At 36.0% G+C, this 25,428-nt stretch overlaps 1 protein-coding gene across 3 annotated transcripts in view; it reads left to right on the top strand.

Annotated features, from left to right (window-relative positions):
• The window catches only part of MACROD2 (mono-ADP ribosylhydrolase 2), a 2,100,238-nt gene that overhangs the window by 1,245,948 nt on the left and 828,862 nt on the right, over window positions 1-25,428 (top strand). For all 3 annotated transcript variants that reach the window (XM_021921837.2, XM_003905088.5, XM_009216566.4), the window contains exon 6: window positions 19,156-19,277. In XM_021921837.2, the coding sequence (XP_021777529.2) occupies window positions 19,156-19,277 (122 nt within the window). The remainder of the gene's footprint in view (window positions 1-19,155; window positions 19,278-25,428) is intronic.

Raw genomic sequence — 25,428 nt, 5'->3', positions numbered from 1 at the left:
CATGGGGGCAGATTTCTCCCTTGCTTTTCCTGTGGTAGTGAGTGAGTTCTCATGAGATCGTTGTTTAAAAGTGTGTAGCACCTCCCTACTCTCTCTCTTTTCTCCTGCTCCAGCCATGTAAGATGTACCTGCTTCCCCTTAGCCTTCCACCATGATTCTAATACAGGCCTTCCAAGCCATGCTGCCTGTACAGTCTGTGAAACCAGGAGCCAATTAAACCACTTTTCTTTATAAGTTACCCAGTCTCAGGCATTTCTTTATAGCAGTACGAGAATAAATGAATACAACTTTTTTCAAGCGTACAATTCAGTGGTTTTGGCACATTCGCAGAGTTGTACAACTGTCAACACCACTAATTCCAGAATATTTTTGTTGCCTTAAAAAAAATTCTATACCCGTTAGCAGTCAGTGTTCATTCCCCCTTCCCCACTCCTTAATAACCATTAATCTACATTCTGCCTCTGTGAATTTGCGTATTCTGGACATCTTATATAAATGGAATTATATAGTATATTGCTTTTTGTGTCTGTTTTCCTTAACTTAGCATAGGATTTCCATGGTTCACTCATATTGTAGCATATATCAGTAGTGCTTTCCTTTTTATGGCTAAATAATATTCCATTAGATGGATATACATTTGATTATTCATTCATCAGTTGATGGACATTGAGTTGTTTCCATTTGGAGGTATTATAAATAACGCAGCTGAAATGGTTTAGATGTTTGTCCCCTCCAGATCTCATGTTGAAATGTAATCCCCAGTGTTGGAGGTGTGGCCTGGTGGGAGGTGTTTTGGTCATGCAGGTGGATACTTTATAAATGACTTGGTGCCATCCTCATAGTAATGAGTGAGTTATCACTCTATGAGTCCACGTGAGATCTGGTTGTTTAAAAGATGCTGGAACTTCCTCCTCACTCTCTTGCTTAGTCTCTCATGTCTCACCACGTGGCATACTGGCTCCCCTTTGCCTTCCTCCATGATCGTAAGCGTCCTAGAGTCCCTCACCAGAAGCAGATGCTGGTGCTGTGCTTCCTGTACAGCCTGCAGAACTGGGAGCCAAAATAAACCTCTTTTATTTTTAAATTACCCAGCCTCAGGTATTCCTTTATAGCAATGAAAATGGACTCATAAAACAGCTATGAATGTTTACATATAAGTTTTTGTGTGGATGTGTGTTGTCAGTTCTCTTGGGTGATCCCAGCAGTGGAATTGTTGAGTGATATAGTAACTGTCTTTAACATTTTGAGGAACTAACTGTTCTCCAAAGTGGCATTTCCATTCCTATCACTGATGTATGAGGGTTTTATTTTCTCCACATACTAACACTTATTAACATCTGCCTTTTTGTTGATAGCCATCCTAATGAGTGTGAAATGGCATCTCATTGTGGTTTTGATTTGCATTTCCAGAAGGACTAGGATATTGAGCACTATTTCATGTACTTATTGGCCATTTGTGTATCTTCTTTACAACCATTTCTCAGACCCTTCTTTGACTCTTCCTTAAATGTATTAAAAGACAAGTTATATGCTTAGCTTTTTTTCCTTAATTTTGGCCTGTTCACTTTTTGGCTTATCTTAGAAGTATGCTTTCTTTAAACTTCCTTTCTTCTCACAATTAGTGCACACACACACCCTGATCTTTTTATAATTTAAATTATTTCAAGTAATGTCTCGATTAATGTCATTAATGCTCTGTTGACATTTAATCCAGAATGAGCTCTTCCTACTGCAAAATGAGCTCTTTTTTTGGCACTTTGCTATAATTTATGAGAACTAAAGTAAAGAGTAGACAGGTTTTACTTTTGGACAAGTTTAGCTTCTACATGGAAGGGTTTAAAATGATAGCTTGTCATTAGTGTGTGCGACAACAGGGCAAGGCAAGCCAGAAGAGGCAACACAGGTCAAGGTCATCAACACAATATAATGAACCAAAGATCATAGCTGTGGGTGCAGTTGGTGTGAGTCTGGTGGACAAAAACAAGGTCAGAGTCTTGGGTGTCAAGCCGACACTCAAATATTGGTGATGGGTAAAATTTTGGTAGGAGAACTGTACACTGCCATATAGGACAACTCCACATTTGACATTTTGGGTCCAGTCTAGACTGGTAGTTTTCAACCTGTGGTCCCTAGGCCAGCAGCATCAGCAGCATCTGAGAACTTGTTAAAAATGTAAATCCTTTTTCTCCACCCCTACTCCATTCCAGACCTACCACTGAAATAGAAATACCGAGAGTGTGACCTAGAAACCTATGTTTTGTTTTACCAGAACCTTTAGAGGTTTTGATTACCCTCAAGTTTGAAAACTACTGACCAAGACTTTTAAGGAGGTGCAAAAAAAAAAAAAAAAAAAGGTGGTTGGGGATGACGCCACAGTTTAGGATTAAGCGAGAACACACAACAAACAAGGGTATGGCTGTAGCCAAAGGCAAGTTAAGCATAGCCCATGCTACATTGCTACCATGGAATTAGCCAACATTCACTTAGCCAGAATTTACTTAATGACTGGTTGTTGGAATAGGAGAGTGGGCCTTAGAATGAAGGAAACCTGATTATTCTAGTGCAGGGAGGTTCAAGGAGGGTAAACGTCCTTACTTGAGGTCTTGAAGTTGCTATCCCTAGTGTATCAGGCATTCTGCTTGTTAAAGGGATCTGTTATATTTTCTTCTTTGGACTTAAATTACTCAGTAGAAATAATCAGCCTCATTCCACATGCGTTAATGAACTCCTTTAGAAGGAGGGACCATTTTTTTTTCCTATGTTAGTTAAGGAGGCCCCTGAGCAAAATCTAGAGAGAAGTCTTCTCCCCAAAGAATTGTTTTCGTAGGTCTTTTGCAGTCAAGAACGGCGACAGAGATTGAGTTTATGCTGGGTGCAGGGAAACATGGAGTAAGTTGGGTCCATAAAGGTGAAGCAAGGCCAATGTTTTGGGATGGGAAGAAATGGGGTAAGTTACTAAGTACAGTGTGGGCGCATCTGGCTCTCACCTTTACTCCTTGAGTGAAGTCATTCATCCAAGTTGGCAAGAGCAGGTCATAGGAAAAATGAGGACGACATCTAGAAGAGTAAATGGTTTGTGAGAGGGGCCGTCTCTCAGATAGGCCCACAGGCTTTCTCTGGAAGGATGTCAAAAAGCCACATTTATCAGAAGCTGCAAACACAGCCAGCTACATCCTAGGAAGGACAGTGCTCTTTCTATCACAAGATAATTCCAAGGGCAATTTTCTGTATTCTTTTTTTAAGTTTTTTTGTTTGTTTGTTTGTTTGTTTGTGGAGACATGGTCTCCGTAAGAGAATTCAGATTGGTCTTAAATTCCTGGCCTCAACTGATCCTTCTACCTTGTCCTTCCAAAGTTCTGGGATTACAGATGTGAGCCATGGCTCCCACCCCCTTCTTTTCTAACAGTAGGAAAAAGAAAAAAAAAAAAAACTTTTATTTCACTTCTGGCTTCTGTGCTTTCTCCAGTTATTTTTCCTATCCGAAGAAGTACACACAAAATACCTGTGACAAAGCTCCCAAGGCAGAATCCAATGTGACTTTATTTTTCTCTGGCTGTGTCCAGGATCATGGTGACTTGACCCATTTAAAGGAATGCCACCATATGCTGCTAGCAACTGCTGGGGTTTGGCACTTCACAGGCTTTTCAGAACCTAATAACTAAATGCGGACTCCAAGAATATTCCATGGACTCTAAGTCCATGACTAGATTCTCAGGCCCAGAGGATACATTTGGAAAAGGACCAAAGTTGTCTTCATGATATTCTATACATTGCAAGCCTGTAATCCCAGCACTTTGGGAGGCAGAGATGAGAGGATCACTTGAGACCAGAACTTCAAGACCAGTCTGGTCATCATAGCAAGACTCTATCTCTTAAAAACAAATAAACAAACAAACAAACAAACAGATAAGCAAATTCTTTAAAAAGAACATTAAAATGCAAGAAATAACAAAACATATTTGATTTAATCTTGTGAAAACTTTCATATTGTCCTACCAATAAAATTGTCTATGGTAATTCCTTTAGAATGGTTAATTTGGTTGTTTAGCATTTTTATTGTATAGCAGTGTCAAACACACTCTTGCCATTCACTTATTGTATTAGAGAGAACTATTGACACTATCCTAACTATTGCTCCTTCAGGAGGAGACAAGCAGTAAAACTGTTAAAATTCTATCAAAATACACTATTGATATCATGTGCTGCGGCTTCAAAACACTGCTCAGCAAGGATGCTTTGGAAAGTAACTCAGCTGCTTAATGTGCTTCTGCTTTAAAATATCTCTGGGCAGCTAAGTTTGTAACAAGGCATATAAATCTAATGTTTAGGGTAAAAATAAATATCCCTTTTTGTCCAAGCAGTTTAAATAGTGCTTGTAATTAATGCATAATAATTAGGTATCTAAAAACAACTGGAAAATGTGTAAATCCATGTTTATTTAAAGTGTGTAATATTTATAAAAGATGAGGTATAAAATAAATCTGTCTTAAAACAATGCTGTCATCAGTTCTAAACGAAGCACTATGAAATAGCTAGTTCAAAGTCATGAAAATATTGAATATATTTTTTTCTCCTTTTTTCCCTGTATTTTTTTGTGTGTGTGTGTGTGTGTGCGCGCTTTCAACCAGGAACATATGCTTTTTTATCATGTCGAGAAAATAAAATCCTACCTTTTAACATTAAAAAAAACTATGAAGATCTTAGCAATTTCTACCATTCGGTTGTCTGTTAGGTGAGGAATACATTCCTTGTTAAAATACCTATTTGCATAATTCGGTGAGCAATTACATCACTAATGTTCTTTTCTTATTTGAGGTACTCTCCCAAGGAATTGATTATTTGCATTACTAATAAAACCCTGATGAAAATACATAAAATTTGTATGAAATTAGATATTTATATAAGTTATCAGAAAAAGTGTGAAGGCATATGTTAAGTGAATTAAAATCCACTAAGGGCTTGTTATTACCAAGTCTTGGCCTAGGCAACAAACAGATTTATATCCAGTAAAAAGGTTGGTAGAAAAAATAATTATATATGACATAAGTAGAAGTTACAAAATAAATAAATAAATTAACCGGGCGTGGTGGGGGGCGCCTGTAGTCCCAGCTACTCGGGAGGCTGAGGCAGAATGACATGAACCAGGGAGGTGGAGCTTGCAGTGAGCCAAGATCTTGCCACTGCACTCTAGCCTGGGGGACAGAGAGAGACTCCGTCTCAAAAAAAAAAAAAAAAAAAAAGTTCCAGTAAGAAGAAGAGAAAGAACAACCAAAGAATAAAAATTCTTGGAAATAAAAGCAAGAACAAAAGTTTCAAAGTGAAAGAATGCATGATGGAAAGGAAACAGTTGAAGACTTACTGTACCAGAAGAATAAGTCAAGGAACTACTCTAGAACGTACAGCAGATAAAATATTTGAGAGAAAATCAAAGGAAATGAGATTTACTCCTAGACATATGAGCTCAACTATTAAGAGTTCTAGAAAGAATGGAGAAAATGAAAGAGTAGTAATAATTTTATAACTAGGAGGAGAAAATGTCCTGTCCTGAATTAGGCATGGTGAAAGTTCAAAATCCCAAGGATAAAAAATAGTTAGAAAGAATGAATAAGACCTACTATTTGATAATAGTACAGAGGAACTATAGTCAATAATAATTTAATTGTATATTTTAATATAACTAAAAAGTATAATTGGATTGTTTATAATACAAAGGATAAATGCTTGAGGGGATGGATACCTCGTTCTTCGTGATGTGGTTATTACATATTACATGCCTGTATCAAAATATTTTATGTAGCCCAGAAATATATACACCTACTATGTACCCACAAAAATAAAAATTTAAAAATTTAAAAACTGAGAAAGAGAAGAATTTCAAGGATAAATACGAAGTTCATAAAACTTCTGGAAAGGAGAAAAAATAAAAATATAAAACAGCTTACCTATGGAGGTATAAAAATCAAACTGTCTTTTTCTCACAGTAGACGTGAATGAAGAAAAATATTCAACATTCTGAGAGAAAAAAAAATTGTTAAAAATTAGACATCGAGTATCTTACATAACAAAAGAAATGAATAGTATTATGGAAGTCTCCAACTTCTTCCCTTGTTATGTTTTTAAACCCACTCTGTATTGCACTTTGGCCTCAGGCTTTGACCCTCACAATGGTAAGCTGACTGTGACAGCGAGAAAGTACAGACTTTCACACTGAGGAGTCAAAGGCAGAAATGATGGAGATTATTTTCCTCACTCATCTTATTTTGAGAATAAGCGCTTTTCTCAGAAGACACCCGTGAAACTGCTCCTCCTCACATTCTCTGCCCATTTGCTTCTCACCGCAGTCTATCCTTTTCCTTTGCTTCATTTTTCTCCTTAGCACTTGTCACTGTTGGACACGCTATGTATTTTACATCTTTCTTGAGAAAAATTAATTTTGAACCTGGAAGCATATATGTCAGAAAAACAGCATTCAGAAATGAGAACAAATTAAACATTTGGAAATGCAGTGGCTTAGGAAATTTCCAGGCACAGACCATCACTGAAAGAATTACTCAAGAATATACATCCGCAACACCAAAAAATGAGTTTAAGAGTGAGAAGACCAGGTGTCCAAGAAGTAGTAGAAGCAAAGAAACCAGTAACATGTCAGTTCTGACATAATTGGTTAATATGTATAACCGTGAACTTTGAGAGTATAATGATGAAATACTGATTAAATAGAGAAGAATGTATTCCTATCCCATTTATGCACGTGGTAAATACAACTAAGTACAAGTACTAGTGATGAGCAAGTCAGAGTTTATCACCTTCCACCTCCCACATGCCAGGTACTCTGCTCGATGCCTTCACATATATTACATAATTTATTCCCTACAACAAACTTGACAAGCAGATATTATTCTATTTTTTTAGAGAGGAAGGAAAGTAATTTGCTGCAGTTCACACAGTTAGTGAGTGGAGTGTGCTGTTGGGTTATGGAGACTTGTTTTTCTTGCTCTCTCCTGATATCATGGTGTCTGATAATAATTACACATTCTATTGATCTTTTTTTCCTGATTTTGTTAGATACTGCTGTGTAACATATTTTCCTACTCATACCAAATCTTCCCATTTTTAATGCCACTAATTTCTTTCATTATAGTGCCTCTTGAGCTGTTTTATCATATCATCTCAACCGCAACGCCATTTCTAAATAAAGAATGAAAATTTGTATTAATTGGCCTGCATCACAACAGTACATTATCAAAGAGCCAGTCACCAGATATTATTTATTTTCAGGTATTTTTTTTTCTGTTTAAACCTGATACTCATTATTTAATTTTCAAAGCCTGCATGCCAACATTTCATTCTTGGCATCTGAATTACTGTGGAAAGGTCTCTTGGTTTTCTTTGAGTGGTTTTACGTTAATAGTTTCTACTAAATAATCTCGCAGAGGCACACGTTGACCTCTGTGATCTTAGTCTCGTAATGAATCATGTTTGAAAGGCTCAGTGATATATTCTCTTCCCCTCACTGATTCTATGTCAGGCCCAAAATAGGCAAAGAAAGGGAAAAGGTAAAAAAGAAAATCTGTCTTGATACTGAAAAAATTAGTTATTTTTTATTGTCCTTTTTTCTTTTTCTCTTAACTAACACTTCTCTTATTCTTGTCCCCTTTCTGCATCGTATTTCTATGTTGAGGATAGGCTCTCAGAAGACCTGACAAGCACTGCAGTAACTCAGACCCCAATTCTATTTCCATTCTATTTCCCTATTTCTGTTACCAGCTAAGTCACTTAGAGTCAAGTTCCTTGAAATCAATTTTTACTCTTTGTTTTCTCTTTTCCCATCCACTCTAAAGCCATCATCACAGTTTGCTAGTTCACCTTTAAGATTCTTGAATGGTCTGCCTCTCTTTTTCATGCCTTTGACTCTACTTTCATGTCAGCTGATCTCTTCCCTTTTGTAACCTCCAATTCATTCTGCAAAGGAGTAGGCATGAGAAAGTAAAACCACTGTCATGATTTTGCATAGGAATTCATGTTTCCAAAGAATATCTCTTGGCTTTACTCCATGATGTCTTATAGAATTACTGCTTAAAAAGCTGCTCCCACCCTTCTCTTCTCCATGTAAATCAGTGTATCTGATAGCAGCCATGTTGGACTGTTTTCTCGAGTCTTTGCAAACTCTTTAAGAAGTGCTTTTCCATTCTTAAGAGGATGGTGGGTAGAAATACCCCTATTATCTCACAGAAGAGGAAAAAGCAATATCTCTAGATTTTGAAGATTGAGCAAAAAACAATAATTGCATTTAGTTAAAATTACTCCTAAAAATCCCTTAACCCAAATAAAAGTGAAATTAGTGACATAGCATTTCATACTAAGTTCAATACAAATGATTTTCCCTATGGAGTTGAAAGACATCACTGTTTCTTCAAACTTGAGGACCAGATAAAATAGTTTATGATGTTCATTTTGCATTGGAAAAGTAAATATTATTTAATTATTAGATCTGCACAGTGAGAAGCTATAATGCAGCAGTTCTGAAAGTGTCACCAGAAAGTTTGAAAATAGCTCTAGTACACAGTAAACCCATTATCTCTAAAAAGTAGGTGAGGATATTGACTGATCTGTTGGGGCCCAGCAATGTAAGCCAACCTGCTCCTTCTCCTGCTGTAACACTCGCTCACTGAGGAAACATTTAAATAAATTGCCCTTATTATTTAAATATTTTATCATTCTCATTCCAACGACACTTTGTTCATATTGTTGAATTTGAATAAGTTGTACTCGTAAAATAATGTAACTTCACAGTATAGAAATTTTCACATATTCTTTTGCCTAGAAGTTATGTTAATGTAATTCTTGAAGTAGCCCCTTCTCATTTCTCTTTTCTAAATACAATTGTTCCTTAAGAAAATGAGATGTAGGGCCTGGAGTGAAGATATAGGGCCTAGGTTTAGTCCAGAGCTGTCCTAGGAGTGGATCAATTTCAGAGATAAATCAGATCCGGTTTATTTTGATGGAGAGGTGGATTCATTATATCTAAATGCCACTTTTTAAAGAAATGTGAATAGTGAGCCCATTAATTCCTTCAGAGGATGTCTAGAAAGTCTGTCATGTTCCATTTTGTGATTTGAGAACCAAAATCCATCTCTAAAACAAAGCAGATTTGTTCTAAAATGAGCAATATGCAGATGAGGGAAATGACAGGTTTAGAGAATTCACTTATTTAATCATCTCCTGGAAAAAACAAAAACAAAAACAACAAAAAAGGAAACACCGCACATTTTTTTTTTTCCGTTTGAGTCTTTGGATAGAATCTCATACCTTTTGTTAAAGAGTGTGACAGTGTTAGAGTCTTATTTTTAAATCTTCCATAGTGCAGTAATTAGGAGATCTTTGATGAGGTTTTAGTGAGTCTTTCTATGAAGAAACAGCTTTTCAGCTCTATAAAATGTATGCTGAATGAGCTGAACCAGTTTAACTAGATGCCATTGCTTGCCCAGTCTAGATTATCCCTTCTACCTCATTGTTTTCTCTAATCCGGTACATCATCTCTGATTAGATTGATTATATCGGGCCAACTTTTATTTAATCACCCACAAATTCACTAATTATCTATTAAGCAACTGTTCCCATGGAATTCTTGGCTTTGTGGGAAACACAGACATAGATTTGTCATGTTCCCTGCAGTGGAAGCATCGAGTCACTACGGAAAACAGAAATCACATAATCATGACATTGCAGAATTAGCAAGAATCTTGGGGCTTAGGTAGTCATATCTGATTGCCTTGAATGATAGGACATTCCCTGCCTCCTCAGGCGGGATGCCATATGATTGGAGAGCTCTGACCGATGGAAACTTCTCAGAAATGTTCATGTTCAAAGTCATATTGATGGTTTATCATAAGTGATATTATAGAGTAACAGAGGTGAAGTGAATTCAAACTTTGTTCATACAGAGGAATTTATGGATCTCATCTTTAAGGAAGCGAAATTCTTCACAGTGTAGGAGTCTCCATGAGAAACTATTTCATAAGAAGGGTTTTCAGAGAAAAAAAATAGGGGGGTTCTCCAGAAATGAGGAAAGTCCTGGAGTCAGAAAAGCACAGACCTGCTTGGTGATAGTCATGGAACAATTGCCCTATGCACTGGCACATAGTGGATTCTCACAAAATATGTATCATATAAAGAACAGAATTAATGACTGAGTGGACGATTGCAGGAGAGTCTTTCTTGTCCAGGCGTGTGGTGGCACGGGAGTGGTAAAGGAATGCTGATGACAAGCACATGCAACCTCAGCATCAGCCTGCATGTCCCGACATTGACCCATCTGCATATTTCAGTCCCAGCCTAGATTCTACATTTGTAGAATTACCCTTGCAGTGGGGACTAACATTCATTCATTTTACCCACAGCATAGAGTCTTTAAAGCCGATTTTCCCCCTTGCATCTTAATAAAATACTGATTTTGCATCTCTCTGAAAAGGCTGCAAGTTGCTCACATCGCTTGAACCAGAACAAAGATCTCATTATCATCTTCCTTGAAAAAGTCATATTGTCTGTTTGGACCTTCACCTCCTCTCACCCCTGCTATTGAAGCACTAGAAATGCCATGCATTTGACTCACTTCCTTCTGGGATGTGTTCTCTTTGGGTTCATTCTAAAATGACATGAAATGTTGGAATTCTGCAGATAATTCAGCTTCCCACAGTTCCTCTGAGACCCCTCTCTGTTGGAAATAACACTATTGTGATGCAGATGCCCCCAATACCCTGTGGAATCTCAAAACTATCAATGGCTGACCACAGGATATCCCTTTTTCATGAGTTTCAATCTGTGTTATTAAAAATGGGCCCTTACACGTAGGAGTCCAATTTGAAACAGGATACAGTCCCATCAACAAGGTCAATCTTAAATAGATTTGGGCAGGAAAGGGTGAGCTGATAAAAAATTAAACATGAGCTTTGCCTCTTTCTTTTTTAACATAGAGGATGGCATTTTGGTAGAAATTGATTGAATTGTATTTTATAACTTGGACTTAAAACATCCCAGCTTTGAAGTCAATGAAGAATAAAACATATTATCAGCACATGATGCCCCAAACATAATAACATTATCACATTCTCATGTAAAAATGGAACCAACTCTCCAGTTGAGCTGAAAATATGCATTTGAGCTTTGGCTGTGCATTCTGTATGCCTTTATCAACTGTAAAATGCAAATGTTCAGTTGCTGTGTATGTAACCTTAGATATAGATATCTTATTCAGAGAACCACAGCATCAAGGAGGGTGAGAGAGGTAAACCAAAAGCCCTTTGTAACCAAGAACAGTGAAAAACAGCAATGTGTGAACTCACAAACTCAAAGGAAACTAGATTTAAAAATAACATCGTGAGTTCTAGTTTATCCCAAACTCAATGCAAAGAGTTGAATGACTATAGTCTTTCTGGACATAGCCAGAAATCCTTCATGCAGCTGAAGAAATGTATGAGAGAATAATCTGAATTTAGAAAAATGCCACAGGGCGTGTTGAAGCACATTTTAAATGATATCTTCTGCAGATTGAAAAGAAACATCTTATGGACAATTGATTGTTTCTTGAAATATAACAAAAACAAACTTTGAAAATGTGTATATGAAAACACTGACCTACATGGAAAGAAGAGGCAGCATTTACTTTGTAATGCTATCAGGTGGTAATTCAATTTTCTGTTAACTGAACTTCAAGTATTCTGTTTCAGGTCATAGATTGGTGGTGCTTATCATATAAATTGGCCAATAAGATTTACAAATAGTATCTTTAGCGCTCAGTTTTGTGGTTGTATCTCTAAAAAAGAAAATCAATTTAATTCCATGCATTGGTTTTCTTCTTAAAATTCATGCAATTTGATGTGAGTGACAGGGCACAGCATTATTATGCAGTCTGTTAGATGGACCGATTATGCTTATGAATACAAGAGTGGAGTGAATGAAAGCAATGTGTAATTGATTCTACACTTGGTCTGACTGTTCATTAACAGTTTGAATGTAGCACAGTTGCCTCTCAAATGGAAAATGATGAGAGCAACCTATCTGTACTCTCTCATTTGTTTTAAAATTCATTATGCTAATATTTTTTCACAGAATGTTTTTGCTGCATTTGTTTTGCCAAGGATAAGTCTGATTGAATCTTTGTAAATAATTCTACTGCTTTCAATATTTATTTGGCATTTCAATCACATATTTTTCAATTTACACTTTTGGAAATAAAAATAGGCTCTCCTCCACACCTCCTTCAAAGAAAACCTTCTATCCTATCCTCCTTTTCTATATAATTCAGACTAATTTCCTAGGATAAATAGGAGTGGGGGAGTGCAAGGTGGTTGCGGTAGTTATCTCTTCAGAACAAAAAAGCTGATTTACAGACTGATTGATTTCAGAAATAGATGAGCAAAAACAGATTCCATTTGTCTTGCCACACTTTAGTCTGATGAAGCACAAAAGGGCCTGCCATCTCATTTTCCATAGCTCTTCAAGGGGTTGCATTTGAAATGTTGATTAAATGTACAAATTGCATTGCTGTTTTCTTGGCTTTCCTGAGTGCTATAGGAGAGGGCTTCAATGCACAAAGGCTGCTTTTCCTTTCTTGAATGTGGAGCTAGACACTTTAGGGAAATAATATCACTTTCACCGTTCATGGGACGTTATGATGCTGATTCTGTGACAGCCATGCCTGCCCTCTCCTCTGTCCACAGGTTCCTGCCACATTATAAAGCAAAAGAACTAAACCAGCACTGTGCCAGTCATTTCTGTCTAGGGGCAACAATTGCATTCATTATTCCCAAACTAGCTTGTGTTTACAATTAATACTAATCTCATATTTCAATCTTTGGCTACCTCAGATTTTTATTAAATTAGCAGTTGACTGATTGAGATAATAGGTCTGAAAGCTCCATACTGGTAATAATTTTAATCATCTCAGCCTCTTCTCTGATTTCTTATTTATCTGCCACCTGACTTTGTAGTTGGCACTCACCAAAATAAAGTGCCAACTGGCTGGGGCGTCCTGCATTATAGCTGTTTTAAGATATGTCCAAAATTTTTTTACTGCTCTTCCCGTCAAGAGGTGAGGTCTAGGTGCCTCCACCTGAAAAAATGTGAGATCTTTCTGACAGTGGCAACCAATAGAATATCGTGGTAGTGATGCTGTGTGACTCCCAAGACTGCGTTATAAAACGGCAACATGGCGTCCACCTGCTGGTACACTTGCTCTTAGAGCCCTGAGTTGTTGTTTAAGTTATCCAACTGCTCTGAGGCTGCTGTGCAGTGAGGAAACCCAAACTAGCCCACATGGAGAGTCCTTGAGACCACATGAAGAGAGAAAGATGCCTATCCAGCCTTTGGCTCCCACAGTCCTCCACTGCTCCAGTGCCAGCCACCAGTTGACTACAACCAAATGAGAGACCCCAAGCCAAGCCCCCTAGCCAAGCCATTGCAGAAGGTCTGACCCACAGAAGCCAAAAGAAATAATAGAATGCTGGTTGCTGTGTTAAACCACCACGTTTTGTGGTAATTTGTTGCATATTGCAACAAATCTAACCACAAAACTAACCAGAATTTGCATGTATACAAGCATGAGGCTAAAGTAATGAGATTCATGACAAACATGCCAAAATGTATATATACAAATGTATGCCATTCATTTCTTTCAATAAGCAGTCACCTTGAGAGGAACTTACTCATAATCATATTGTTACTGACTGTGATGTTGTCATTGTGATGCTGTCATTATCTCCCCACATTGATCTCTGACTTTGGGCACATTATTCTGTCTCTCTGGGTTCCTTGGAAAGTAGGCATAGATTAAATTTTTACATAGTCTTTTTTTAATCTCTAAAAATTCTTGACAATTTTTCAAAATTCTTTGGTTGTTGAGATAACCAAAGGAGGAGCATAAGAAGTATGCTCTGGCCTGGTGCGGTGACTCACGCCTGTAATCCCAAAACTTTGGGAGGCCGAGGTGGATGGATCACTTGAGGTCAGCAGTTCGAGACCAGCCTGGCCAACATGATAAAACCCTGTCTCTACTAAAAATACAAATATTAGCTTGGCATGGTGGTGCATGCCTGTAATACCAGCTACTCGAGAGGCTGAGGCAGGAGAATTGCTTGAATCCAGGAGGCAGAGGTTGCAGTGAGCCGAGATTGCACCACTGCACTATACCCTGGGCAACAGAGCGAGACTTTGTCTTAAAAAATATATATATATATATATATGCTCCTATATATATATGCTCCTATCCTGTGTTACCACTTTAAGGGATGTCACACTCAGTTTGCATATTAAAATTATAGTAAAACTTTAATAGTAGATGCTAGCCATGTAGGAAAAAAATGCCTTCTTGTTCATCATTTAAACCCTATGTTTATCTGAAAATAATTTTTTTAATATAAAGAAATTATTGAGAGTAGGAAAATAAAAGAAAGATATACCTAGGGGAGTCATTTTGTTAAATTCCTTGAAATTATATCGATCTTTTTCTTTAAGAGTATTTTTATATGTGTAATGATATAAGCTCATCTTTGGAAAGCACATTAATGATCTTTAATGTTACAGGGATAGAGTAAATGGGATTCAGGAATATGGATTAATAAATCATATACTCTTTGTTTAAATGTTTTATTTAATTTTTGAATAGCTAATATATTCACATAACTTGAACATCAAAAAATAAAAGCAGTGAAAAGTTTCCTCCCCATATTCGCCCCCATCTTTCTAGTTTCTGTCACTCCCCTAGTAGGTAACTGTTGTTATTAACTGCTAGTTTATCCTTCCAGAGATGTTTTATGCATGTAACTAAAACAAACCTGTATTCTTCCCTACATTGGTAGAGGAGGTTTTTTTTAACACTAATGGTAGTGTGCTTTTCTGAATTTTATTTTTACATTGTAATGTATCTTGGGTATCTTTCCGTATGCATACATGAAGGCCTTCTTTGTCTGTTTTACAGAAGGGTAATATTTCATAGTATAAATGAACCATCATTTTACTAACATCGTTTAGTTTGTCCCCTATTGTTGGACATTTAGATGTTTCCCATCTTGCCTTATTACATATAATGTTTCAGGGAATGGCCTGTGTAAATACTATTCTGCATATGGACAAGTATATTATCTTTCGGATACTTTTCTAGGAATAGAACTGCTGGATCAAAAGAAGTCTACGTTTGTAATTTTGTTAGATATGATTAAATCATTTTCTCTGGGGATAGTGCCAATTTGCACTTCACTGTATAATCGTGTTTGAGAAACGTGAACCATGATTGATGCTCATTTATCTGGACAAAAATAAATTAGACTTCTTAGAATCTGTAGCTCAGTTCCTGTTAGACATGTACAGAAGGAAATGCACTGGAGAGCTGAAAAAAAAAATGCTCTTCTGATTTATTCCTTTTTTTGACTTTGAATACTGAAGGCCAAAGAGGAGAGTGACTTGCACAAGGTCACATAGCTGATTAGTGACAGATCTGGGACTTATAACCTGTAGTCAGATCTTAGAATTGGTGTTCTTTCCACATGAGTAAAGAGATGATAACTTTCTGTCATTCCTGCCTGTGTGCTGAGGATTCCTTGTATGCTGCTGTTGACGATGACATTTACCATTTCTTGAGCCTTCCTATGTATCAGACTTTGAATTTAATACTTCTGTTTACATTATCTTATTTATACCAAGGGATTCAAAACTCATGTGCAAGATAAAGCATTGTCCATAGACTTTGCATCCATGTGTATTACATATATATGTCCACTATGAAGATGCTACTGTGTTTAATAAAACATAAATCAATACAAAGCATCATTAAAATTATAATAGCTCTTTGTCTCTAACATGTTCTCAATGGATTTTGAAACTATTATTGTGAATAATTAGTCATGATATTTTGATATTAAAAAGAATTCTTAGAATCAGTGAGCTGCTTAACCATGTTTAAGATCACTTTTAACTGCCCAGATATCATTCTATTTTCCATCCATCTCTATTATAAGGTTAGATATTAATAATGCTACACAACACAGAAGAGACAACAGAGATAATCTAAACAGGAGATTTATTTTACAGATAAGGAAAAAGGCAAGGACCACTGAAACGAAGGGTTTATCTAAGACATGATGACTAAAGGGCTGGAGCAGGAACTCAAAGACAGGCCTCCTGACTGAATTTTCTAACAGAAAACGAGAAACTCAGTGTGGAGTAGTTACTCATAAGTACTACGGACAATTACAATAATGAAGGAGATTTCCTGTCTAGCCTCATATTGATTCACCTCCAGCTTTGTGGATCTGAGAGGTCATCATGTTGGTCGATAATAACACTTGATCTTGGATGCTGTAAATTCAATATAGAGCATAAATACAAAGATCAATATTTTAATGCTGAGGAGGCTCATTTATTGCCTGTTTATCCTCAGACCTTTAAATGAAATGGAGAACTAAAGAAATGCAAGGAATAATTTTTCCCAAATTTCATTTAAGTTTTGTAGATGATGATGACTAAAGGACAGCAAAGGAAAAGTTTATGATGTCACTATTTCCTACACTTAACGGGCTTTTCTCGCTTTCTCTTTCTCTGTTTCTCCCTTATCCCTCCCTTCCTCCTCCCTCCCTCTTTCCCGTCCTCCCACCCCGCCCCCGTTAATATCTCTAAGCCTCCTCTTTACTTTGCTCAATGTCTTTTATGACTCCAGATAAGAGGCACTTATTCTTGATCTTCTCCATCCACAAAATAAGAGAACCATGGTCATGACCCGTTGTTCTTTCGTATATTAAGTGTTTGATGTTTAGAAGCAGTAGGGAAGGGGGTAAAAAGCATAGACTTTGCCTTCAACAGTGGGAACAAGAGTGCCAAAATGGCCCTGGAACAACATTTCCCAAAGGTAAAATTGTGGAAATCTAGTCCTATGAAGTGTTCTTCAAAGTACAGGTTTCAATCGTCAACTGGATTTAGGAAACAGCATTTTGTATTCTCCTCCTGGAGATGCGCAACTCCTTATGGCATTTTAAATACCCACTGAAGTCTTGCAGTAAGGTAACTGGTGTGATATAATGTCACCTTTTTTTTTTTTCAAATTTAATTGAACTTTAAACCCATATCATACCGAACCCATTTGGGGAAATGCTGCTTTATAGAATTGTGTGTTATTCCAGTTCAATTTTTCTGCCATTTGTATCCATTAGAAAACGTAGAATATCATAGTTGGGTATAAATAACAAGTAGCCACAAGGGGGGAAATAAAGTAAGGCTAAGCACAATCTCCTTCCTTTATGGATTCTAACATTCACTAAAGAAACTAAAGTACAGTATTCATATATATTTACTATGGTACAGGACTTGCATTGCTTGAATTTATGCAACTCTTGCTTGTTACTTTTGTTCCAAAAAAATGATATCACTGTGTGCTATTTTTTTTCCTGAGTGCACCTCAAGCCCCTTCATCCTTCACTTCTATATTGTAGTGGTTCTCACTTTAAAAGTAAGTTTACCTGTGAAACACCATCTGTGTGAGTTTATTAGTAAAGTTTTGTATGCCTCCTTTGATCACATGAGCCCCTCTTTAATATCAGCTGACAAGGGTTTAAATACTGTTTCAGAATTAATCATGGAAACCAATGCTTTAGGTCTTTTCTCAAACATCAAATAGTAGTATCAACATTTAGTGGGCAACCAATAGAGATTTTTCTTTTCTTTTTTCTCTTTCTTTTTTTGAGACAGAGTCTCACTTTGTCGCTAGGCTGGAGTGCAGTGGTGCGATCTCTGCTCACTGCAACCTCCGACTCCCTGGTTCAAGTGATTCTCCTGCCTCAGTCTCCCAAGTAGCTGGGATTACAGGCATGTACCACCATGCCCGGCTAATTTTTGTATTTTTAGTAGAGACGGGATTTTACTATGTTGGCCAGAATGGTCTCGATCTCCTGACGTCATGATCCACCCACCTCAGCCTCCCAAAGTGCTTGGATCACAGGCGTGGTCCACCATGCTCGGCGAGATTTTTCTTATAGTGACTTATTGGCTGATATTCAAATGCCATATGCATTTTTAAACTATACCATATTCTTATTTTTGAATACTTTTATTCTTCTGTCATTCTTGTTGGAATTGAGTGGTACTGATTAGTCAACACAAATAATTTCATTATAATATTCCAATTACATTAGATTGAATTTGTCTTTGTGATCAAAGTTGATTAGTTGTTATGATTTACATCAATGAAATGGACTAATAATTCAATTCACCGATAAGATTGGCAAGCAAGAGTTACAAGGCATTTTCAAGTAAATTTGATTAAAATGTGAGGTTTTTCTTTTACTGTTTCTTAAAATGAGAACAGTCCTCTTTCACTACGTTCCTGAAGTTAAAAGTTTATGTGTGCGTAGAGATTGAAAGAATAGCACAATGGCTTGTTGTGTATATAAAAATATCAAATTTTGTGTTTTTCAACATAAATAGGAGTTGAAAAGTATAGATTGCATTAACATGTTTGAATGTTTTAATAATACAATAAAATAGATAATTAACTATTAACCTATTAAAATAGGTATGAACTATTAGCGTACCTTATGTAGGTGATGATTGGTAGGTTACACTTTCTAAATTGGCAGGAATGTTTTGCAGTTATTCTTCTTAAGGTTATTACTCATTATTAAAAATTCTCGTCTTTTTTTTTTTTTTTCTTTCAGAAACTTGCTTTTCTTTATTGTGTACAGTGCCTGAAAATTGCCTTACAAGTAAGCTAGGCTAGCACTGGCTCTTCCTTCCCATGTCAATCTAGATGTTCCTTTTGCAGGCAATTATTCCTCAGTTTATTTCCCACCAAGGATTTGTCTTTTTCCAGGGAACCAATTATGTACATCTTATACTATAATCTGTGTCACTTGAATCTGACCAAAAACTATGAAACAATTCACTGGTTGGGGATTCCTTTTCACAATTAGAATCTTCCTGGGAAATTGCCTACTTAAGGAGGTTGTGCTACTTAAGATCTTCTACCAGAGAAATATTTGCATCGCCAATGTATTGCTTAGCTTGCTTGTCTCCAGGCTCTAACACAAATACCTAAAATAAACAAAGTATTATTTATGTAAAAAGTGAAAAATACCTTGCTTATCCTCTTTTTCCTTCCTTTTGTATTTACAGATGTCATCCATACTGTAGGGCCAATAGCCAGAGGCCATATTAATGGTTCCCACAAGGAAGACCTTGCAAATTGCTATCAATCATCTCTGAAGCTGGTGAAAGAAAATAACATCCGATCAGTTGTAAGTAATTTTATGGTTTTTATTTCTCACTCTTTTTCAGCCTTTATGCTTTAGAAATCTGTCTTGTCTAAAAAGAGGTAGGAAACCATTTCTAAACTTTTGAGAACTAAATTTAAGGATCTTAGTAGCCAGTTGGGTAATCATGACTCTCCTCTTTGGTGTGCTATAAATATTTACTACATTTTTCATGGTGTTTCAGAATTTAAAACTATAAAACCCCAGAACTGGATTTATCTTATCAACTTTTTCCTCTTCATTTTGCCACTTACTTTCCTTTGGAGAAAGTAAATAGTATGGTAGTGGGGTAGTGGCCAGCAGATTTAAAGAAGGAAAATAGCAAATGCTGAGTTTGTTATAATAGTGTGCATTTAATATATATTGGTTGTATGTTTGTGCATTCTGGAGCTATGTTGAATCTCTATCTACATGCATGAGTGTGTGCATGCATTCTCATGCTAGCGCCAGACATGATTTATTTGCAGGAAATTACTCTGTGTATGTATTTTAACCTGAATGTTGTTATTCTTTTAGATTTATTTTACTCTTATTAGACTAATATTCTGTAGATGGTAGCTGGGTATACCACATCTCTTCTAAATTTTATCAGTAGACAAAGGGAGTTCAGAAAATGTGGATCTAATCTATTTCCTTACCAATAGGCTGAGATGAAAGGAATTCTCTTCTAGCTGGATTTGGAGGTATTTACTCACCTGCTTTTCTTTTGCAACATGTTCTACCTTTATTACATCTCAATTACACCAAGAAAATCAAACTACAGAAAAACACACTGTAAATATCTAGTAATAAGTTAATTTGGCTGGAATCCCTTGGTTGTTCCCCCTCCCCCACAAAGATTATAGCCTCGCTGAAATTGTGGGGCAGAGAAATAGTTAAATACTTGATTTCACAGCAGACTGAATAGATCAGCATTGCTTGATAGTTCACAGAAGTAGTAGTTTTATGATCTGCATGAAGAAACATTGAGAAACAGATACATTTAGATAACCCTGGATGGTTGCTATACTTTTTGTGCATGATTGTAATTATGAAGTGCATTTTTCAATGCAACATTGGTGAGTCTGCTTGAAATAAGGAAACTTTTCATGACCTAATTATATAGTCCTTTTTAATCTTTGGATAATTATTAACAGAGCTGGATATTTTATTTATCTCTTTGACTTTCTAAAATTTTGTTTGCAAATGGCTCAGTACATAAGATCCTATTCTCTCTTAGAGGTGAAAGCTGAAGTTCAAAGAGAATGGAGCAAAGTATACCACAAGACCAGTTGGTTGATTTTGTTCTCTATAGGAAAATAAGAAAAATCAAAACAGGTATGCACATTTAGGGAATAATTAAAATTTTGTCAATATGGCTTATTGATATAAAAAAGCAAAAGGCTGAAGTGCTTGGAAAATGGATGTGTAGACAAGTTTCCAACTTGGGAAATATGGATTTTGAGACCTGAGAGAATTTGCTGTCTCTGGATATCACTGGCATCTCTAATGATTTGTTTTTAAAAGCCAAGAAAAAGTAAGAAGGAAGAATTTTGCTAGAAACAGTATAAAAATAACACTCAACCTTTTAATAGAGACAGGAATCTCTATAATTATCTCAAAACAATCATGTTACTCTACTTGCTACCATTAGATAAGGAATGGAAGAATTATGGACTAAGTTAACTTTTTAACAAATGGCATGCAGATAGGCTGAAGTAATACTCCTGCAATACTCCAGTCATTCTTTGATAGGAATTAGATCTACCTTAACATCTTTGATGATTATTTTGAAGGATCAATTACATATTATTTGAATGAAATTAGCAGGTGAGGCTGAGCTGAATTCAACCCAGTATTAATAAATAAAAATGGAGATAGAAAATACACAAAATGTGGGATGAAATGTCCAACGAAATTGATCATCAAGTTCTTGCATGGTAGACTACAGTTGCCATCAAATGTCATGTCTCTTTTACCCATAAAAAAGAAAAGTATTTTTCTTTTCTTTCTCCCTCCTTCCCTTCCTTCCTTCCTTCCTTTTTTTGGAGTATATGGGGTTTTCTTCTTTATATGGTATGTCATGTTCTTGATCACCATTAAATAAATAATAATGCCAATGTCATCACATTCTGATTATGTAGAGAGAAATAGAAAACTTTCAGAAACATGATTATGACTGGATACATGTTTTATAGTACAGGCCTGTATTTTGTCAACTTATCACAAAAGATGGTAGAAATGGTTGCCATAAAAAGCCTGGTTATTAGGATGCAAAATAAACTTAACTTGAACTCATTTATATACCTGTCAAAAAGAATTTCTCATAAATCCTTTTATCAGAGTGGCTTAGTGTTTGCTTTGCCACTTATTACTGTGTGACTGTGGACAAGTAATGTCAACATTTTGTAGCCTTGGTTTCCACATATAAAGAATCAGTAAATTACTACTGTTATTGCAGACCTGTCCATCTCATGAGGCTGTTGTTACAGGGATCAGTCGGGATAATGAATATAAGATAACTGGAAGAATGGAATTCTTTTAAAAGTATTTGACAATGTTACTTCAAATATAAGACATTTTCACACCTTGTGATTTGGCAATTTAAGGAAATATCACTTATTTCTTTGATATCTATTCTGAACACCAGAACGCTAGACATTTACTATGTAATTTCTTGATGTTTTTAAACAACAGGGAAATATCTGGAAATAAATTAAATATTTGATAGGTACCACTTTTCTGCTAAGGTTAAACCAAAGGCTTTAGGGTCACAGCACAGGGTCCAACATATGTATTCTTCTTATTTTACCAAAAGAATAGATTCTTCAAATGTTTTTGATGAATGTAAGACAAATAGTATGATAATTTATTTAATAAATATGAGTAAGACCTACTGTGTACCCCAACATTATCAGGTATCTTCTATGACATAGAGAAAATCTAATGGTTGTTTCTTAACAAAATATGCCTCCACCTTATGACCACCTAGACAAATAAATGGACAAGATCATCATGTCCACTGTTTGATTTGAGAATATTCTGTAGTTCTCTCATCACTTTTAAATATCTTCCCAGAGATGCATGAAATTCCATAATTCATGAGTAATTTAGGATGTTAAGGCATTGTTCTTTCTCTGCAATTTTCCTTTAAAGTGCAGATACTCATGAGATTAGTAGATAATTAATTTTCTAATACTTTAATATGAAGAAATTTATCAAATTACTTTTCATGTTGACAGGATAGAGTATGATAAAAGTACTGAGCACCTTAGCCTTAGGGGAGGAGAATTGGAGAAAGGTCTGAAAGGAGATGGAGAAAAACAGAAGAAGAGTAGGGTATAATTAAATTTCACCTACCTCTCAGTTTTGCTAAGAGGAGATCATTTTTGAATAGTGGAGAGGGAAATGTTATAGTCATACATAATTATCTAGAAATAAGATACTGATTTGGGTGTCAGATGTGTTATGGATAAAAATTTTTACTATGAAAAAATACTACATATTTTATTAACTTAGGGGAAAAATTCATTACATTTCTCTCCTCCATACATTCTTTGTGACAGCTGTTTTTTCATACCTATCCACATTAGCTTTAGGTGGTAAAAGAAAAAAATAATCAACAAATCTAATGGCTCATTTTACAATGGCATTTCTCTTTTATGAATGATTATTTAGGGCTTAATATCAGGAAATATTTAAATGTAAGATTTTAATCCTGATTCTCCTTCTAATCTTACCATAAATAGTTTCCATTGAAAAAATATGACCAGTCTTTCACACCTCCTAGACCTAGTCTGTGCAAGTTTCTTATTTCTTCCAAATATTATTCCTTATTGACTCCAAATGTTAAAGTCAGTTACTTTTCTTTAACCATGAGTTACCCTTGGACCCAAAAAATGCAAATTAATTTATATATATATATATATATATATATTTTGACAACCTTGAGATTGTTGATGGCAAGATAGGCAAAATTTAAGGCACCATGAAGAGGATAATTAGCAGTCTAAACTGGAAATTGGAGTGTGAATAAAAGTAAAGTTTAAAAGGAGATCAGGGAGCCTACAGATTTTCTCTGTAAAACCTTGGGAAAGACAAAGATATTATAGATGTCAGAAAAGAAAAAAGACCCAGGTTGAATCCCAGAAGTCTAATGCATATGACCTGAGGAATGCATAGTCAGATTGGTGAAATCAAGCCTCTGAATTATGTTGATTTCTAGAACAACAGTGTGTCCTGAAACAAGGAAACTACACATATGCATGATATCCTTGGCTATATATATGTAAAACATACTAACAGAAATTGTGTGTATTGGTGAAAATCTTGGTGAAACCTCAGGGGTGAGTGTAGGGGTGAAGACAAGAAAGAAAAATTTCTATTGAGCAAGGGCTGGAAAATGAAAATGCCCGATTTTGTATCCATTATCACCACGCACTGTTGGAGAGGATGACAGAGATATTTTCTCATGTATCATGCTGTCTTTATTCTTTTTGTCTGTGAGCATACAACTATTTTGTAATGATTTTTATGTGTTTATCTTGACCTCTATTTCCCTTCTTTTAACATCATGTTCATTTAAAAAAAAACTAATCCATGCCATACAAAAGGGATCACAGCAATTTCTTCTTCTAGAACCAGTTCAAAGGCATAGATTTATATTTGTCAATGGTATTAGATATTCGAGAAAACTATTTTCACTGATGAAATACAATGCACCCTGTCTGACATTCTTCGAATGACAACATGCAATAAAGTAGATGTTTTAGTTTGAAAAAATCATAATTTTGCATATAAGCCAGATTTTACTTAGGTTAAAAATTATTTTCCCATGAAAATAAATAATTAACATAGGAATTTGTTGATTTTATGTGATTATGGGCAAACTAAAACTTGTTTGTTTGTTTAAATGGCGTGTGCTACCTGTGGTTTCCACAGGCATCATGCTGGATGATTTTTTGAATGAAAAAACATTGTAAATTTTTGCTGGTAAGAACCACACAATTTCAATAGGGATCCCTCAGAGCTAACTAATGTTCCCTCCATGAGTCATAGATCTTGAGAAGCAATAGCTTCCAATGGGAAAGATGATGGGCCTACAAGTTCAGTGCTACCTCTAGGCATTGCGGCAATCAAGCAGTTTTGGAATTCTGAATTTAGTTGTTTCACTGTAGTATAGGTTTTCATTTTAAGGCGTAACCAAGTGAATCTTATTTTCTTATACAAGTTCCCTTCTGAGAGGGTTGCCATGGCAATGAGTTCTCAGCCTGAAATTCTTAAATGTTGGTTTTGTTTCATTATCTGAGTTTCCATTACAGGCCACATCAATCAATGCAGTTCTCTATTCAAGAACACGTCTGCAGCCTTAAAAAGCTGACCCTTTCATTTGGTACCTCTGCTCCTCCGCCTAACTTGATGTCACCATTTCCCAGACAGCTCTTCATCTCCAAGAACCCTCTTCTACAGGGCTGTCAATTTGATCTTTTCCAGTTTCCTTTTAGGCAATATGTAGTCTTGGTTCTCACCTGTCTCATTTTCTCATTTATAAAGGGTAATACCAAGTCTCTATGTCTTCCCTGATTGGGTTTCTAACAGCTGTGTGACTAACAATACTATTAAAAAGTAACAAGAACAAAGGCACTTTTGCATTTGTACACCACTCTACAGTTTACAGCAGTACATTTCTATACATCATCTCATTTATTTTTCAAATTCTCTAACTGCTGCCACTGTTACTTTGATTTAGCCAGTATGGGAAAAAGCTAACTCAAGACTTTTTCTTTCTCCTTTTCCCCTACATTCACCTTTCATAAGATCTCCTTATTGGGCACAGAAGTACACAGGTTATTGTTATTGGGAGTGACAAGTGACAGGACAGGTAGCAGAGGTGAGGAGGAGGGCGGGCATGGAATGATAGTAAATTCACAGGTTGTGCCTTGGAAACAGATAGTTATACAACCAAACCCACATTGACAGATCCTGTACAATTTGTGTCTTCTGATGGCCACACCAGAGAGATGATTTGAGTTAGAGGGTGAATGAGAACAATCATTGAGCCATGAAATACAGTAATAAGAATAGCAAATGTTTCTGAACTCCCACTTGGCGTCAGGCACTGTGTTTTAGTCATTAATTCTCAAAACAATCCTGAGTT

The sequence above is a fragment of the Papio anubis genome, chromosome 16, assembly GCF_008728515.1.
Source record: "Papio anubis isolate 15944 chromosome 16, Panubis1.0, whole genome shotgun sequence".
NCBI lineage: Eukaryota > Metazoa > Chordata > Mammalia > Primates > Cercopithecidae > Papio > Papio anubis.
Note: the sequence above shows the minus strand (reverse complement) of the source record. Positions and strands in the feature narration are given on the sequence as shown.